General features: G+C 44.1%; 1 protein-coding gene across 2 annotated transcripts in view; it reads left to right on the top strand.

Moving 5' to 3' along the window:
* The first annotated feature begins 457 nt into the window (after positions 1–457).
* LOC115082027 (cilia- and flagella-associated protein 65-like) overlaps positions 458–17870 on the top strand; it is a 70392-nt gene continuing 52979 nt past the window's right edge. The window contains exon 1 of one of the 2 annotated variants that reach the window (XM_029586285.1): positions 458–622. Coding sequence is in view for 1 of the 2 variants with exons in the window: in XM_029586284.1 (XP_029442144.1) it covers positions 16527–16595 (69 nt within the window). In the remaining variant the exon portion in view is untranslated. Of the gene's footprint in view, positions 623–16376; positions 16596–17870 lie in introns of those variants that run through there. The other variant, XM_029586284.1, reaches the window with a different exon arrangement.

Raw genomic sequence — 17870 nt, 5'->3', positions numbered from 1 at the left:
ATGACACCGAGCCACTGTAAGTGTTATGTTCGGCTCTGGAGATGCCATGAAAGGCCACTGCTAAGGCAGAGCCGCTGAACATCTCGGAGATAAGAGCAGGTAAATGTAAGGATCGGATGACATCAAAGACTAGCAGAGCCCCTACAGGCACCCAAAATGGTATGGTTGTTAAACTTTATTAAAAAAATAAAATAAATCTCAAAGCAAAGGGAGCAGTCCATTCTGCAAAGGCAGCCTAAGCAGGTTTCGGGTCCCACTGAGAGGGGGAGGGGAAGGGATGGTCCTAGGCCTGTGCACTGTGGACTTCCTTCCATGCCTGGGTCAGCTGGGGGGCTACGGATGCTGCCGAGGCAGTTTGGGCTAGGGGTGGCCTCACCCGTTGCTGAATGGGGACACCTGCTGGCTGGAAGTAGGGTGCGCATGTAGCGACCCCGGCGGTTGTAGCTTCTGGGCAGGGACTGTCCGTGCAATGGCCGGGCTAGGGAAGGTTATAAAAATGCCCCCCATTTAGCTACAGAGGGAAGGATCATGGAGCCAAAACGAGCAGGAGGAATACTAATGGGTCAAAAATACAATTATGTGATGGATATGATACTGTAAAAGAAGAAAAAATGCCTTGCCAGTAAGTGATCCAAATAGTGCTTATGCATGCCAAAATGTTTTAAATAAAGCGTGCATAAAAGCAATGTGAAAAGAGGAGCAGAAAGAGAAAGTGATAGAAAAACGAGAGAGGGCGACAGCATGTGAGAAGGAGAGAAGAAAGAGGGCGAGAGAGGAGCGAAAGGACGCCGAGGGGGACGTGGACGGAAGCGAACAAACAAGACGACGGGAGAATGACAGAGATCAGGGGGAAGGGGGAGGGGCGAGCCCGGTGTCGAGTGTAAAACGCGCGCCCGAATGGGCTCTGACAGCTTTAATTTCTAAAGTACAACTATTAAAGTGATGAATGCAGCGCTTGAATTTCTGCGGAGGCTATAAAAAGGCTCTGCCGTCGGGGCCTTTATTTACGGCGCTGCCTCTCCGGGCTGCGGGCTCCCGTCCCAGCCCCCTCCGTGGGCCTGATTTACAGCCCTTTGGAAGCATGACTCACGCTGTAAACACAGACAAACGCCATTAAACCCCCATTTATCCCCGCTCCGCCGTGCACAACCTGCGCGCTCGCCTGGGCGTCAGATCAAGGGCACCCAGGGAGCAGCAAACTTTACTGGAGGAACCAGTGCTGGGGCAGCGGCAGCGGCCATGCAGCCCAGCCGGGCAATACTTCACGCACACACTGCTACTAATCACCCTCCATCTCGGAAATAGCCCCTTACGATTGCCCTGAATTCCACCCAGGGCCCATCACTTTTACCTATCAGGGAATGGGAGGGGATCTATTTAGGCAGCGGATCCGTGTCATCTTCATATCCAATATGGATGGAACAGATCCAGCAAGCGTACAGTGATTTCCCAGATAACAAACTCAGCATGCAGAGCGCTACAGGCAGCAGAGAGAGACCCCCAGCCCTGCCGGGATACCCCTAGCACAGAGTCAGACACAGACCTGCAAACAGAAAAAAAAACAAAACAAAAAACTGGTGCCATCATCATGAGCCAGGCCTGGCAGAGGAGCTTATCAGCCTTCAAAGCTACCAGGAAACGGCAGGGCCCAAGAGCCACATCCTCATGTCGCCACCATCTCGCTTTCTGCATAAAGCAGTGTGCTGCTTACTGTGTGATTTTGGTTTTTGTTAAATTTGAGCTGAGCTGACACAGGGGGAAAAGTGGTGCCACTAACAGCAGAGCCTACAGTTTCATGTCCTTTGCTTTTTGGGATATTGTAAAAGTTCTGCCTGCGGGTGGAGGAGAATATTCTTTCTGGGGGGTGAGGCTCAATAGTTTATTTTATTTATTTGCAGTTTTTATATACCGACATTTCTTTAGTAACCTTGTAACAACCTCACATCGGTTCACAATCAACAGATTGTTCACAATTAGCTCTCTCTCTTGCTCCTTTGGGCTCAGCCCAGCGATCACAGTGCCTGTCCTCAGCTGGGGGCCACAAACGATGGCTCCCTCCAGAACTTGCCTAACGCGGGTTCTCTGCCTGGCCAGTGGGTGTCGCTTCAGCTGCATCCTCAGCCCAGGCTGACCTGGGGAGTGGAAGCCCAGCACAGGAACTGAACCCAGGTCGCTCTGCATGGTGTGCACACAGCACTCGCTGCTGGAGCCTCCAGGCCAGCCCTGAAAATATTCAGGGCCCCATGTGGTGTTTTTCTCAGAAATACAGAATGGGAGAACTACCTTATGTTTTGATAATGCTTATTTTGTGTAAGACTGAGGTTTGTCTTTGAATTCTCATGGGGACCTGAGCTCATGTCCCATTGGTTTAGGAGGACAGGATGCAGGGAGAGCAAACAGGGGTTTTGTTTTTTTTGTGCTACTTTGAAAGAAAAGGAGGTGATAGCCTCCTGAGAGTGACGGAGCTGCCATCCTCATGAGCATCAAGATGGAAAAGCTTTGAAGGAAGCAGAGATCGAATGTGACCAAGTTTGGCTCTCACACACAGACAACACACCCACAGAATTGTGGTACAGCAGAACAGGGGGTTTAATAGGTAGAGGAGGGTGCATCAGTGATTTGGGAACATAAATAATATGCATGCAAATATAATTTAAGGATAACCAGACTAACAGTCAATTGGGTATAAACATCATTCAAACTTAACCTGAAACAAGTATAATTTGAACATAAACAGAATAAAGCACAGTTAATGTTACAGGAGTTTAGGTTTGGATGAGCCTATGAATTTCTGTATTTAAACCAACACCAGCTCCACCCCACCTCTCATATCTTTTACCCAGTTCTTCAGCCCTGTTCTTACCAAGGCTCTCTATACTGCTCCCAAATACGTTTGCATTTTGTTACTGTGCTGGCCTCTGCCATCTCCATTTGTAGGCTGTGCCAGGTTGTGTCATCTTCTTACAAATCCCATACACTTCATCAGATATCCAGGCCCCCTCCCATGTCTATCCATCAAGCTTCGTAATAATCCAAAGAGCCACAAACATTAGCGAGCCTCTGAACATCCAGGAACCACGTCAGCAGAAAGGGACCATACTTGATCCTCCGAGTCTGTCCCTCCCCCACTAAGGTCCCCCCCGTGTGCCTGTCCCATGCACGCTTGAATTCTGTCACTGTTTTGGCTCTGACGGAGCCTGTTCCAGGTGTCCGCCACCCACTTGGTGAAAACCATTTTCTCACATTCCTTCTGAGCCTCGCGCCCTTCAGCGTTTCATTCTATGTAAAAGGCTTCCTGTTGGTGCTATAGCAAAGCCTGCTCCCCTCTCGAGTACATTTTTAGCTCATTCAGTCCCTCTGCGTCTGCTTATAGTGCAGGTGGTCCTTCACTGAATTGCCTCGTCCATGTAATTATGTAGATACGATCCCCAGAAATAAGGAGAAATTTAAACTTACTGCTTAATGTAAGCTCACCCTTTCTTCCCAGTGAAAGAAGCAAGGGGGGATACCAGAGAACAGAAGAACCTGTTCACGATCTGCATAAGGATATGAGCTTATTTTAGTTTTCTCTCTTCTTGCGATTTGCCTTTTTTGACGCTCGTAGATAAAGGTAGTGAATAAAGGAGGAGCAGAGTGCAGTAGTACAGAGAAAGGGAGCTAGGGCAATCGGCTACCGACTATACACCCGGTTATCCCAGAATATATAGGCCGACATCAGAAAAAGAAGGAAGACGATACCTGCCTCCACCTACCAGCGAGTGAGGGTATTCCCCATTTGTCAGGGCTGGTCTGTCAAGACTGAAAGGAAATTAACTGGTAAGTTTTAACTTTAGCATTCCTCTTCATCCTGCAGACCAGTCCAGACAAATGGGACCTGCGCCTACCCCAGGTGGGATGAGGCAACAATGGCCCCTAAAAGCTTTCTACCAAAGGCTGCCCTCTCTTCTGCTTGTAGGCCCAGCCTATAATGCGCTTTTTTTTTTTTTTTTTAATAAATGAATGTAAAGACGATCCTGTAGCTAGCTGCCCTGCAAACACCCCGTGGAGACGCTAGCTTGTGTTCTGCCCACGATGCGGACTGGGACCCCATCAAATGGGTCTTTAATTTGGGTGGCACTTACCTGCCTCCCTCAGCGTAGGCCGTTATACTCACTTTCTTGATCTGCCTTGGAGTGGACACTTTTGACACTGCCTGGCCTTTTCTTTGGCCCCCATTCAGGACAAACATTCGTCATGACTTCCTAAAATCATTTGTAACCTTAAGATATCGCGGCAGAGCTCTCCTGACATCTAGTAGATGCAGGCTTTTCTTCATTCCAACCCACTCTGATCTCCTGAATGCTGGAAGGGATATTTCCTGCCTGATAGGGAACTCCGACACCATCTTAGGCAGAAAGGCCAGGACTGTGACACTGTCCCAATTGAATGTCAAGTAGGGATCCCCACACGACAATGCCTGCAGCACCAAAACCCTTCTGGCTGAACAGATTGCCACCAAAAATGTCTTCCATAGCAAATCCTTTATCGATCTTTCTCTTAGGAGTTCAAAAGGTGCCTTTGTAAGGGCCTCAGTTCCAGGTTAAGGTCCCATGCTGGCACTATTTGCTAAGTCAAAGAACACACATATTTTACTGCCCTGAGAAAACAAAACACATCCGGATTCCTTCTACTTGGCCCCTAAAGCACGTTAATGCTGCTACCTGTACTTTCAATGAATTCAATAGCAAACCCTTGTTCAAGCTTTCCCGCAGGAAGTCCAGAATTGTTTGCACCTGTGTCTCGACAGAGCGGCACCTTTCTCCCTGCACCAAATCTGAAAGCTTCCAGACCCCAGATATACCAAGCTCATGGATCCTTTTCTCACTCTCCAAAGGGCTGAGACTTCTGCATCCGAGTACCCTCTGTTTCTCAGCTTTCTCCTTTGAATAGTAAAGTTGTAAGAAAACAAGGACTGGGATCTTCCATCCTCATCAGACGCTGGTGGTGAAGGCCACCGGTGTTTGCTAATCTGGGCGTCCTTTCCCTGTTCAGTCTTATCAGGTCTGCAATACCATACGTATGCTAGAATGAGCTAGATATCCTGGACTGCTAACCTGCGGCGTGTCCTTCAAATCACTGGCCAAGGAGGGAACACGTAAAGTAGTTTGTTCATCAGCCACATCTGAATCGGCGCATCTATCACTTCTGAACCTTTCTCTCGGGTTCGTCTGAAAAATGTTCTGGCCTTGGCATTCTGATGGGTTGCCATCGGCGACCAGTGCGGCTACCCCCAGCTCTCTACTATGCTCACCAATACATTCCTGCTATATGGCTCGTCATCAGCCCTTTCTGCTAGACTTCTGCCCAGCTCATTAGGCTCCTTGTGACCTTGGGCAAGTCACGTCACCTTCCCTTGCCTCAGGTACAACTTTAGATTGTAAGCCCTCAAGGGGATAGGGCAATACCTACAGTACCTGAATGTAATCCACTTTGAAGTGCCAGAAAAAAAAGTGGAATATAAATAAAAATTTTATTTGTAGGCTTCCCATCTTCTCTGTGGGTTCCAGGTGCCCCTTGCTGTTGACATATGCTACTGCCGTAGGCTGAATTGGACAGTGCTTTCTCCTCACCCTGTTCAGAAAGCTGTCAAGTGCCAGATTGATCGATTTTACCTCTAGCTGATTTATCGTCCAGGAGGCTTCTCTTACCAACCACTTGCTCTGTGCTATTTGCCCTTCACAATGGGCCCCTCCAGCCCAGCATGTTGGCATCAGTCATCAATATCACCTATTTTGGCAGATCCAAGTTAACAAACTGACATCGTTCAACCACCACTGGAGACTCTTCCTTATCTCCTCCGGTAGAACAAACCTCTTTTTGTAACTCTGATGCTGTGGGGACCACCGTGCTAATAATGCCTTTTGCAAAGGATGCTTGTGTGCCCTCGTCCAGATGACCAGATCCATGGCAGGAGCCATTGATCCTAGCACTTGCAGATAGGCCCTCACCTTGGGCTTCCTGATTACTACCAATTTATTCACCTGGGCCTACAGCTTCGAGATTCTCTCTTGGGTCATGACAGCCTTCCTTAACTTCGTATCCAAGCCTGCCCCCAGATAAACCAGAGACGGTAAAGGCTGTAAACAACCCTTGGACTCATTCACTACCCACTCCAATGCCTCCAAGAGCTGTCTTGCCCTCAAGGTGGACTGCTTGCTCTCTAGGCTCAACTTGGCCCTTACAAGCCAGTCATCAAAATAGGGGAGACCAAAATCCCTTCTTTCTTTAATGCCGTTGCCACTACTACCATAACTTTGGTAAAGGTGTGTGGTGCTATGGCCAAACCAAAAGGCATAGCCTTGAATAGATAGTGATTCCCCAAGACTGAGAACTTCAGATACCTCAGGTGTGCTTCTCTGGTGGGGATATACTTCTTCTAAATCTAGAGAGGTAAGGAACTCCCTTCTCATTACTGCCCCATCACTGACCTTAATGTTTCCATCCTGAGGTATCTGTTCACCCTTTTTAGATCTAACACCGGTAAAATGTGCCTTCTTGCTCTGGCACTATAAAGAAAATAATATCCCCTTCCCATCTTGGTACTACTACTTCTACTGATGATTGAATGGCTCCTTTATTTGGGCTCTCCATGAGAACATTAGGTATGTCAGGAACAGGGGCAACCAGTTCGATGGCACAGTCCTGTCGAATAATCTCTAGGACCCATATGCCCTTCATAATAAGTGTCCACTCCGCGTAAAACCTTGTTAGCCGGCTGCCTACTGGAGGAAGTGAAGCGTGGACCTGGAAAACTTCATTTGGAACCTCTGAGAGGTCCTGTACCTTGGAAGGCTGTCTCTCTGCTTCCCTTCTGGCTCCCCCCAAAAACTGGCCTAACTTGGGTTCTCCTCTCTTCCACGACCCCCTAGTTGGCCTATATTGCCTTGAATCTTTGAGGTGACCCTTAAAGGTTTTTGCTGTCTCTCTGACTCGGTCTTCTGTCAATCTATGGAGTTTAGAATTTCCTAGGTTCTTTACCAATGTTTCTAGATCTTCCCCAAATACTAAGAGGTCTTTAGAAGGAAGCCTGCTTAAAAGGATCTTGGAGGATGAATCAGCTGCCTGCTTTCTTAGCCATAGGAACTTTCTTGCCATAACTACTGCAACTACTTGCTTGAAGTCCTAATTAGATCATACAAAGTGTCCCCCACACACGCTCCCCAGAGACTACTTTGGCAGTTTCCACATCTGCATCAGTGTTTATGTCGCTTTTACCTACATGCCCTTGCTCTAATTACATATCATTACCTGCCGAGAATGAGATAGGCTGGCCAACTAAAAGGACCTCTTTAGGAGAGATTGAGTCTTCTAGACGTGTGTGTCCTTGAGGGTTGCACCCCTTTCTACTGGAATTGTGGATTTTTTTCCTTGTCACCGCTGTGGCTGAATTGTCCACTTCCGGAATGTTAAATAACTATTCTATCTCCTTCTGCTGCAGTGGATATAATCTCCCCATTGTATTTCCGGGTTTCCCATTCCACCATGATCATTTTCCTGATGACGAATGACGGGGGAAGGCTCTGGCTGGTTTCTTAATCCCAAGGATCGTATCCCCATGACCCCTACCCTCCTCGGTTAAGTCTATTGACTGTTCTACTTCTGTCAGATCCTCTTTTCTCAAAATCCTAACTGCAACATTGTTGCCTTCTTGTAGGTCACCTTCTCTCTGTAAATCCTCCCCTGAGCTCTGAGGATTTTTCAAGTCCTCCATGCTGTGACTGAGGGCTATAGCAGGAGAAGGAGAGGCTCTGTGAAAAATCTGGGGAACGGGTTACTTCTTTCCTCAGTTGGGGCCTTTTAGCTCTTGCCTCCTTTTCCCTGGGGGCACACAGGGCCTCCGTTTTCAATCGTGATCCTTGTTTTTCATCTCTCTGCATTCCTTGTGCATCAGGACAATGAACTCCATGGAGGAATCCATTTCTCCCTCACTTGTCTCCTAGGCCCGGGTCCCCAACTTCAATGCCCACCTGAAAAGACCTACCTTGCAATCAGCATCAGCATTGCTGGGGTCTTTTTCCTGGGTGTCTCACCCCCCCCCCCCCAGACTTCCCGCTCCTCCCCCAATGACGTCTTTCACATCTATCCCACTGCTCCGGCCTCTGCTGTGCCCTTTCGCACCTGTTTCTCTCTAGAGGCCCCAGGTGCATTGTGGACTCTTTGCCTCCAGCTCTTTCCCTTTCTTTCCTCTTTTTTTTTTCTATCCCCTCATTGCCACCACCACAGCTGAAGGCAGAGAACTACTGCCTATGCACTCTGCTATCCCAGAATATATAGGCTGACGTCAGAAAAAGAAGACATTCTCTGTCTCCATCTAGTGGTGAATGAGTGTATATTCCTATTTGTCTGGACTGGTCTGCAGGAGGAAGAGGAAACAGTTCTCAAGTTGGAGTCTTACCAGAGACCTGCAGAGAGCTAATATTACTTCCATCTTTCTGCAAGGGATAACTCTTTAGGCACTCAAGTATACTATTAGTTTTCACAAAGTCTTTGTCACATAAGACTGGCTACCCCTGAGGTGAACAGAGATGATGCACTCAGGTCTGTTTCCTGTTTAATGATTATTAGATTGCCCCTCCAAAAAGATATTTGGCTCTTGGAGTCTTTGGTTTAGTCTCCAGAAAAACTGAAGCTATCTGATAAGGTCTCTGGATTAATCAACCTTTCATGTCTCACTTCAGTATAAGCCCACTAAATTAGCATTTCATAGGAGGTACTTCAAGTGACCCTTCTTGGGGGAAACCAGGGAGCTTAGGTTAAGAACATAAGATATACCATACTGGGTCAGACTAAGGGTCCATCAAGCCCAGCATCCTGTTTCCAACAGTGGCCAAGCCAAGTCACAAGTACCTGGCAAGTACCCAAACATTAAACAGATCTCAAGCTACCTTTGCTTATTAATTAATAGCAATTTATGAATTTTTCCTCTAGGAACTTATCCAAACCTTTTTTAAACCCAGTTACACTAACTGCCGTAACCACATTCTCTGGCAACAAATTCCAGAGTTTAATTGTGCGTTGAGTAAAAAAGAACTTTCTCCGATTAGTTTTAAATGTGCCCCATGCTAACTTCATGGAGTGCCCCCTAGTCTTTCTACTATCCGAAAGAGTAAATAACCGATTCACATCTACCCGTTCTAGACCTCTCATGATTTTAAACACCTCTATCATATCCCCCCTCAGTCGTCTCTTCTCCAAGCTGAAAAGTCCTAACCTCTTTAGTCTTTCCTCGTAGGGGAGTTGTTCCATTCCCCTTATCATTTTGGTAGCCCTTCTCTGTACCTTCTCCATCACAATTATATCTTTTTTGAGATGCGGCGACCAGAATTGTACACAGTATTCAAGGTAAGGTCTCACCATGGAGCGATACAGAGGCAATATGACATTTTCCGTTTTATTCACCATTCCTTTTCTAATAATTCCCAACATTCTGTTTGCTTTTTTGACTGCCGCAGTACACTGTACCGACGATTTCAATGTGTTATCCACCATGACACCTAGATCTCTTTCCTGGGTTGTAGCACCCAATATGGAACCCAACATTGTGTAATTATAGCATGGGTTATTTTTCCCTACATGCATCACCTTGCACTTATCCACATTAAATTTCATCTGCCATTTGGATGCCCAATTTTCCAGTCTCACAAGGTCTTCCTGCAATTTATCACAATCTGCTTGTGATTTAACTACTCTGAACAATTTTGTGTCATCTGCAAATTTGATTATCTCACTCGTCGTATTTCTTTCCAGATCATTTATAAATATAGTGAACAGTAAGGGTCCCAATACTGATCCCTGAGGCACTCCACTGTCCACTCCCTTCCACTGAGAAAATTGCCCATTTAATCCTACTCTTTGTTTCCTGTCTTTTAGCCAGTTTGCAATCCACGAAAGGACATCGCCACCTATCCCATGACTTTTTACTTTTCCTAGAAGCCTCTCATGAGGAACTTTGTCAAACGCCTTATGAAAATCCAAGTATACTATATCTACCGGTTCACCTTTATCCACATGTTTATTAACTCCTTCAAAAAAGTGAAGCAGATTTGTGAGGCAAGACTTGCCCTGGGTAAAGCCATGCTGACTTTGTTCCATTAAACCATGTCTTTCTATATGTTCTGTGATTTTGATGTTTAGAACACTTTCCACTATTTTTCCTGGCACTGAAGTCAGGCTAACCGGTCTGTAGTTTCCCGGATTGCCCCTGGAGCCCTTTTTAAATATTGGGGTTACATTTGCTATCCTCCAGTCTTCAGGTAGAATGGATGATTTTAATGATAAGTTACAAATTTTTACTAATAGGTCTGAAATTTCATTTTTTAGTTCCTTCAGAATTCTGGGGTGTATACCATCCGGTCCAGGTGATTTACTACTCTTCAGTTTGTCAATCAGGCCTACCACATCTTCTAGGTTCACCGTGATTTGATTCAGTCCATCTGAATCATTACCCATGAAAACCTTCTCCATTACGGGTACCTCCCCAACATTCTCTTCAGTAAACACCGAAGCACAGAAATCATTTAATCTTTCCGCGATGGCCTTATCTTCTCTAAGTGCCCCTTTAACCCCTCGATCATCTAACGGTCCAACTGACTCCCTCACAGGCTTTCTGCTTCGGATATATTTAAAAAAGCTTTTACTGTGAGTTTTTGCCTCTACAGCCAACTTCTTTTCAAATTCTCTCTTAGCCTGTCTTATCAATGTCTTACATTTAACTTGCCAATGTTTATGCTTTATCCTATTCTGTTGGATCCTTCTTCCAATTTCTGAATGAAGATCTTTTGGCTAAAATAGCTTCTTTCACCTCCCCTTTTAACCATGCCGGTAATCGTTTTGCCTTCTTTCCACCTTTCTTAATGTGTGGAATACATCTGGACTGTGCTTCTAGAATGGTATTTTTTAACAATGACCACGCCTCTTGGACAGTTTTTACTTTTGTAGCTGCTCCTTTCAGTTTTTTTCTAACAATTTTTCTCATTTTATCAAAGTTTCCCTTTTGAAAGTTTAGCACGAGAGCCTTGGATTTGCACACTGTTCCTTTTCCAGTCATTAAATCAAATTTGATCATATTATGATCACTATTGCCAAGCGGCCCCACCACCGTTACCTCTCTCACCAAGTCCTGTGCTCCACTGAGAATTAAATCTAAAATTGCTCCCTCTCTCGTCAGTTCCTGAACCAATTGCTCCATAAAGCTATCATTTATTCCATCCAGGAACGTTATCTCTCTTATCTCTCTAGCGTGACCCGATGATACATTTACCCAGTCTATATATTAGTCTTTCCTCATAGGGCAGCCATTCCATGCCCCTTATCATTTTGGTCGCCCTTCTCTGCACTTTCTCCAATGCAACCATATCCTTTTCAAGATGTGGCAACCAGAATTGCACACAGTGTTCAAGGTGCGGTCTCACCATGGAAAAATACAGCAGCTTTATTTATTGCTTTTGTATACTGTCATTCTGTGACCAATCATAACGGTTTACAATAAGTAAAATAATAAAATCCTAAATTAAAATTTCAAAACATATCGTGACAAAGTAAAAAAATTTCAAAACAGACCAAGATGGCCGCTGAGCTGTGAGGTTGTGAGGGCATCGCTCCCGGGAGAAGGAGAGTCTAAACGAGCGATTTCCACAAATTAATTTCTTTTTGGAAGCACAATGCCTCATTCTAAAAGGAAAGCTCGAATTCGCGAAATTACCTCCACGCCAGAGCATTCCTTTCAACCGAGGATAGATGAAGCCTTTACGAGGACGCCGATATCAAACCCGGAAGTATTGGTCACTGGGGCAGACAGAGAGCAGCTGCCGAGCCCCTTGACCTCGGAGATCTCGCTTAGCCCGGGACTTCCAACGCTGCCGGAGCCACCAAGGAAACGTTCAGTGAGTGCTGAGGCACTCGGGCAGTTTTCGTTAATGGCGAGCGGTAACCAGAGAGGGGTGGAAGGAATCGCCTTGGAGGACCTGAATTTGGCAGGTTCCAGGAACCACTCGGAGCAGGCACAACGCCCGGAACAGCAGAAAATTGGCGAAGGACTCCTGGAGGTAGGAAACAAGATGGACAATCTAACCCCGCTAACCACCTCAGCTTTGGTTCCCTCGTTGGAGGAGATTAAAAATATTTTAATTACTATGCAGAAATCTATAATTACTTTAACTTCAACTGTGCAAGAAGCAATGCTTAAGACACAGAAAGTAGAGGATTCGCTGGCTTCTGTTGAAGAAAAAATAAATACTTTAGAAGGGAAAGTTAAGAAAATTGAAGAGGTTCAATTAAATCTTATAAAATCTGAAAAAATGGTGGAAAATAAAATAGAATTCTTTGAAAATCAAGTTAAAAGAGCAAACTTAAGATTTCTTAACTTTCCAAAAACAAAATTACAGTCTCCTGTAGACTTATTGAAAAGCTATTTCACAAATATTCTGAAGTATCCCATAGAAAAGACCCCAGCTATAATATCTACTTACTATTTAACACAGAGAAATCCTATTGGGAATAATAACAACAATCAAGGGAAAGGAGAAGAAGAATCGCTAGATTTAACGGACTTCTTGGAAAAATCTTTCGAAATGGAGATAAACCTGAGGGCAACGTTATTGGTCCAGTTTTCCTCAAGAACGGATAGAGATGGTGGATTAAAGCACTATTTCAGGTTTCAAAAACTAAAATTCTTTGGACAGTGTATACAGATTTTCCCAGACATTGCTAGATTGTCTCAGTTGAAACGTAGAAAATTTCTGGAAATGAGGGGAGAGGTGGTGGGAAGGGGGGCACGTTTTATGTTACGGTTCCCTTGCCGTTGCTTTATATATTATGGGAATGTAAAATATATTTTTACAGAGCCAATACAATTGCGTAGCTATTTAGATAGACCATCTTGTACCTAAGTGAATCTAGGAGTAGTTGGATAAGAGTAATCACGGTTATTGGCTAACCTCAAGTCTCAGTATTTAATTTCAAATTACTTAGATTACCTATGATCTGCTTAATATAATCTTGGTCTTCCCCTATTTCCTAAATATATTACAATGTGTACCAGACCAGGATATTGTATTTTCCTTTTGTTGTAAAGTGAAGTATGTCTACAATTATATTGTTTTTTCTTTTCTGGAACATGGAGAACGCATTGAAATATTTTCTTGCAATTGAAATTAAAAAATTAATAAAGTATAAATTTAAAATAAATAAATAAATAAATTTCAAAACATTAAGAAAATGATATAAAACCAATTATAAAATAGATCAAAAGTGACATAAACCAGATAAAAGATGCATGCCTCAATCGTCAGAAATCGATTTAGCTTCCTTGCCTTAATAGATAATAGCCAATTAATCAGATCCTTCAAAAGCCATTTTAAAAAGCCATGTTTTTAGATTTTTCTTTTTAAATCATAAAATCTGTGTGCAGCCTTAAATCAGTAGGTACAGAGTTCCATAGCTTAGACCCTGCTATTGAAATGGTTCTTTTCCTCACCTCACTCAGATGTGCAGTTCGTACTGAGGGGACAACCAAAAGGCCTTTATTTGTCGATCGCAAATTTCTCTGTGGGGTGTAAAATTGCATTGAGCCATTCTGTTTCATCGCCATTAATACATTTGTGTAATAGAGAAAGAACTTTAAAATCAATCCTAAACTTTACTGGCAGCCAATGCAGTGAGACTAAAATTGGTGTAACACGGTCAAACTTTCCTCACCCAGTCAAGTAGTGCTCTGTAATAGCTGCAAAGGTCTAAGTGTACTTGCAGGTAAACCAAAGAAACAGCGGTACAGTAATCTAAACTGGAGAATATTAGAGTTTGAAGTACTGTACGAAAGTCTTAGTGAGTGAGGAATGGTGTTAAATGTTTTAATGTATGTCGTTTGTTATAGCCATCTCTAATTTTCAGACCTTTTTCATATTCAGGTCGCTATCGATTGTTATTCCCAAGTTGCGTGCATGACTGACTAATTCAGTTTGCATGGAGTCCAATTTAAAATGCAGAGAGTTGGTTTTGAAAGCTTAATGACATCCACCATTTTATTCGCCATTCCCTTCCTAATAATTCCTAACATTCTGTTTGCTTTTTTGACTGCTGCAGCACACTGAGCCGACGATTTTAAAGTATTATCCACTATGACGCCAAGATCTCTTTTCTGGGCGGTAACTCCTAAGGTAGAACCTAATATTCAGGCCGATTCAATATAAAGTGCGGGAGAGCCAGCGCTCTGTGTTGAGTGCCTGCTCTCCTGACCGTGCCCAGGTACCTCTCCTGGGTTCGCGATTCTCTATTTAAATTAGGGCCCGCGCTAATAAGGAGGTGCTAGGCACAATAGTGTATCCCTAGTGCCTCCTTATTAGCAGAAGCAGCGGCTGTCAGCAGGTCAAACAACTGATGCCGGTAAAATTAAGCATCGATTGGTGAACCCATGGACCAGCGGACAGATTTTTTTATTCTTTTTTTATTTTTGGGGCCTCTGACAATATCACTATGATATTAAGTTGGACAGTGTACAGAAAAGCAGTTTTTTCTGCTTTTCTGTACACTTTCCCGGTGCTGTCCATGATTAACGCCTGCATAGATTTCTTTTACTTTCAGTATCCCGGGCAACTAACTAATAGGCTCATCAACATGCATTTGCATGTGATAAGCGCTATTAGTTTTTGCGAGTTTGGCCATGTGTTTTCAAGGCACTATTAGCCCTTACAGTATAAGGAGTAATAGACGCACGTTGAAAACACGCAGCCAAACGGGTGCTAAACGGTGCGCTCAGCCGAGCACACTGTACTGAATCGGCCTGATTGTATAACTACAGCAAGGGATATTTTTCTCTATATGCATCACCTTGCACTTGTCCACATTAAATTTCATCTGCCATCTGGAAGATGATACTCTGCAATTTATCACAATCTGCAAATTTGATCACCTCACTTGTCATACCCCTTTCCAGATCATTTATATATTAAAAAGCACCAAGTACAGATCCTTGTACAAAGTCATTGATTACCTTTTCCCACTGTGAAAACAGACTATTTAAGCCTACTCTGTTTCCTGTCTTTTAAGCAATTTGCATTCCACATAAGGACATCACCTCCTATCCCATGACTTTTTAAGTTTTCTTAAAAGCCTCTCATGCAGGACTTTGTCAAACGCCTTCTGAAAATCCAATACACCACATCTACCAGTTCACCTTTGTCCATGTTTATTCACACCTTCAAACAAATGTAGATTTGTCAGGCAAGACTTCCCTTGGGTAAATCCATGCTGGCTGTGTCCCATTAAGCCATATCAATCTAAATGTTATGTGATTTTATTCTTTATAACAGTTTCTACAACTATTCCCAGCACTGAAGTCAGGATCACCGGTCTAGTTTCCCAGATCACTCCTGGAGCCCTTTTTAAATATCAGGGTTACACTGGCTACCTTCATTCTTCAGGTGCAACAGATGATTTTAATGATAGGTTACAAACTAATTGTAATATTTATAAACTTCTAAGTGCTGGCCTAGGCCCTCTGCTCCTACTGGGAATGTGGTCTTAAGACCGAAGGCTTTTGGAGTTATTTTACCCCAAAAGAAAGGCAAATTCTTATTCCTATGGGATGTTGTAGGGCTGCTTCTCTTCCTGCTGGCAGGAAGAAGGATGGCTCTTAAAGAAAGATTCTTTAAAAAAATGTTATCACCAGGCTTTCCTATACCAGGGGAGGTGTTATGCTGAAAAGTGCAAAATATTTTATGCCAGAAGTTATAAATTACGAGTGTACTGATGTTATAAGTGGGCTGCTACTTCCTAATTAACATGTTTGCAGGTATGGCCTACAGTTCTTTCAGTTCTGTTTCTTTGTATCAGAAAAGAGTCCATTTCTAGGGAAGCCGGAGTCTCACTGCAGTGTATTCTCTACCCCGCGATTGCTCTTTTCTTTACATCGCTCCTTATACAGTTTTTAGATAATACTCTTTTTTTTCTACTCCTGGCCAAGTTATTCCAATGCTAAACTGTGGTTAATCAGGTGTATCTCCCGGTTCTACTCAGATTAGGGAGCCACTCCAGACTGAAGGGTGGAACAATATTCTACCTGCAAAACTCCATTTTCCTCCCTGGGATGTCAGCACCCAGCTCCCTCCCCGCACGCTTACGCCCTCACCCCTACGGCTTCAGAGCGAATGCGCGTTTCTCTTTCCGGTCAGCGCTCGGGAAGACGCACGCACGCCCCGTCACGTGACCCGGCGACGCCTGCGCACTGCAGCGCTTGCCGGTCTCTCTCTCTCTCTCTCTCTTTCCCCGCCCCCTCTCCGGGCGGCCGCCGTCGTTGCCCTGGCTACGCCGAGCGCCGCATCGCGTTGCCAGGGAGACAGCAAGATGGCAGCGTTCTGCGTGCGGGCTCAGTAACCGCCGGCTGGGCACCGGGCGGGAGGCGCAGAGCGGAGGGTGCGAGGACATCGGGGCAGTCCCCGTGAGAGAGAGAGAGCGCGGGGCGCGCAGCCTGGTCCGGCCGGTACTGCCCAAACATGCCTTTCCCGGGAGTACATCCTATGCAGAGCAGGCAAACGCAGGGCTGCTGCTCCCTCCCCAAAGAGGTACAAATCACCACGAATCCGAAAGGGCAAGAGTTTGACTTCACAGCTCCTGCTTCTCTGGCCCAGGCCGGGGGAGGGAGTCTGATCCATCGCTCAACGGCGACTCCTAGTGGCCGCGCTCGGGGTGCGGTCCTAGGCAGTTATAACTGAAGATTCTTAGCACAACTCAATGCATGGAAACAAGCAAAGTTATTTCAAAGAAATATATAAGGCGACACCTATTTATTGGATTAACTTAACTCAAGTCCTGATAAGCTTACAGGAGCTAATACTCCATCTGATCAAATCAAAATAAGCCTTATTAATGTATTGGTAGATTCCTTTAAGAAATAGATATCACTTTGTCTCTCTGTATTTTTAAATATGTATATATAACTTAACAATTTTTTTTTATGCATTTTAAAACAAATCAAATATGAAAACATTTGAAAGAAAAACAGGCATTATGCAAATTACGAGTCATAAAGGCCGGAAACATCCAATGCTTTTGTCCTTTGAACAGAAAGTAAAGGCCGAAAATGTTATTATGGTCTTGCAAAAAGACAAAAGTCACAAGTATTGTAGCTCATCCATTTTCTTCAGAATTCTCCAAGAAAGTTGATAGATCAATAGGGACTTCCATTGAAAGAGCTCCAGTAGCTCTCTTAGGAATAGGAACATAGAAACATTTCTCAAAAGGTGGCAAACAGCTTCTGGAATTTGCAAAACCTCGCTTAGATATGATGTAAAAAGCTCAGATGGAGAAATTAAAACCATATGAGGAATATTAAGCACTCTCAGATTTAAAGATTTAAGAGAGTTTCTTATTCTCTCCTGGAGGCATTCCCGGGTTTCTTTTTCTGACTAAAGTCACAAATCCTAGAATGCCTCCAGATGGGAGTACACATATAAATGTCTGCAGCAGTCTTTTGAATTGAGGATGACATTTATTTATTTATTTATTTATTTATTTTAAGTTTTTCTACACCGGCATTCGCGATGAGTATCGCATCATGTCGGTTTACAATTAACAAGTGAAGAGGTAACAAGAGGTCATAAATAACAATAAATAACAAAAATTAAAAAAGGTAGTAGTAAAGTAACAATATACAAGTGAAAGTTAAGGGTTGCAGTTACAATAAAACAGGGTAGTAATAACTTGGAACAGAGAAAAGAAGCTGGGGTTTTTAACTAGATACATATGATACATATATGCATATCAATGCATTTGAGGTAATAACGAATTGCCCTAATGCTGTGGAGTTAATTTCTATGTTAAGGTAAAGTCAGAGTGAT

This window comes from Rhinatrema bivittatum, unplaced genomic scaffold (genome assembly GCF_901001135.1).
Source record: "Rhinatrema bivittatum unplaced genomic scaffold, aRhiBiv1.1, whole genome shotgun sequence".
In the NCBI taxonomy this organism is placed as follows: Eukaryota; Metazoa; Chordata; class Amphibia; order Gymnophiona; family Rhinatrematidae; genus Rhinatrema; species Rhinatrema bivittatum.
This window is presented reverse-complemented; position numbering and strand designations above follow the sequence as displayed.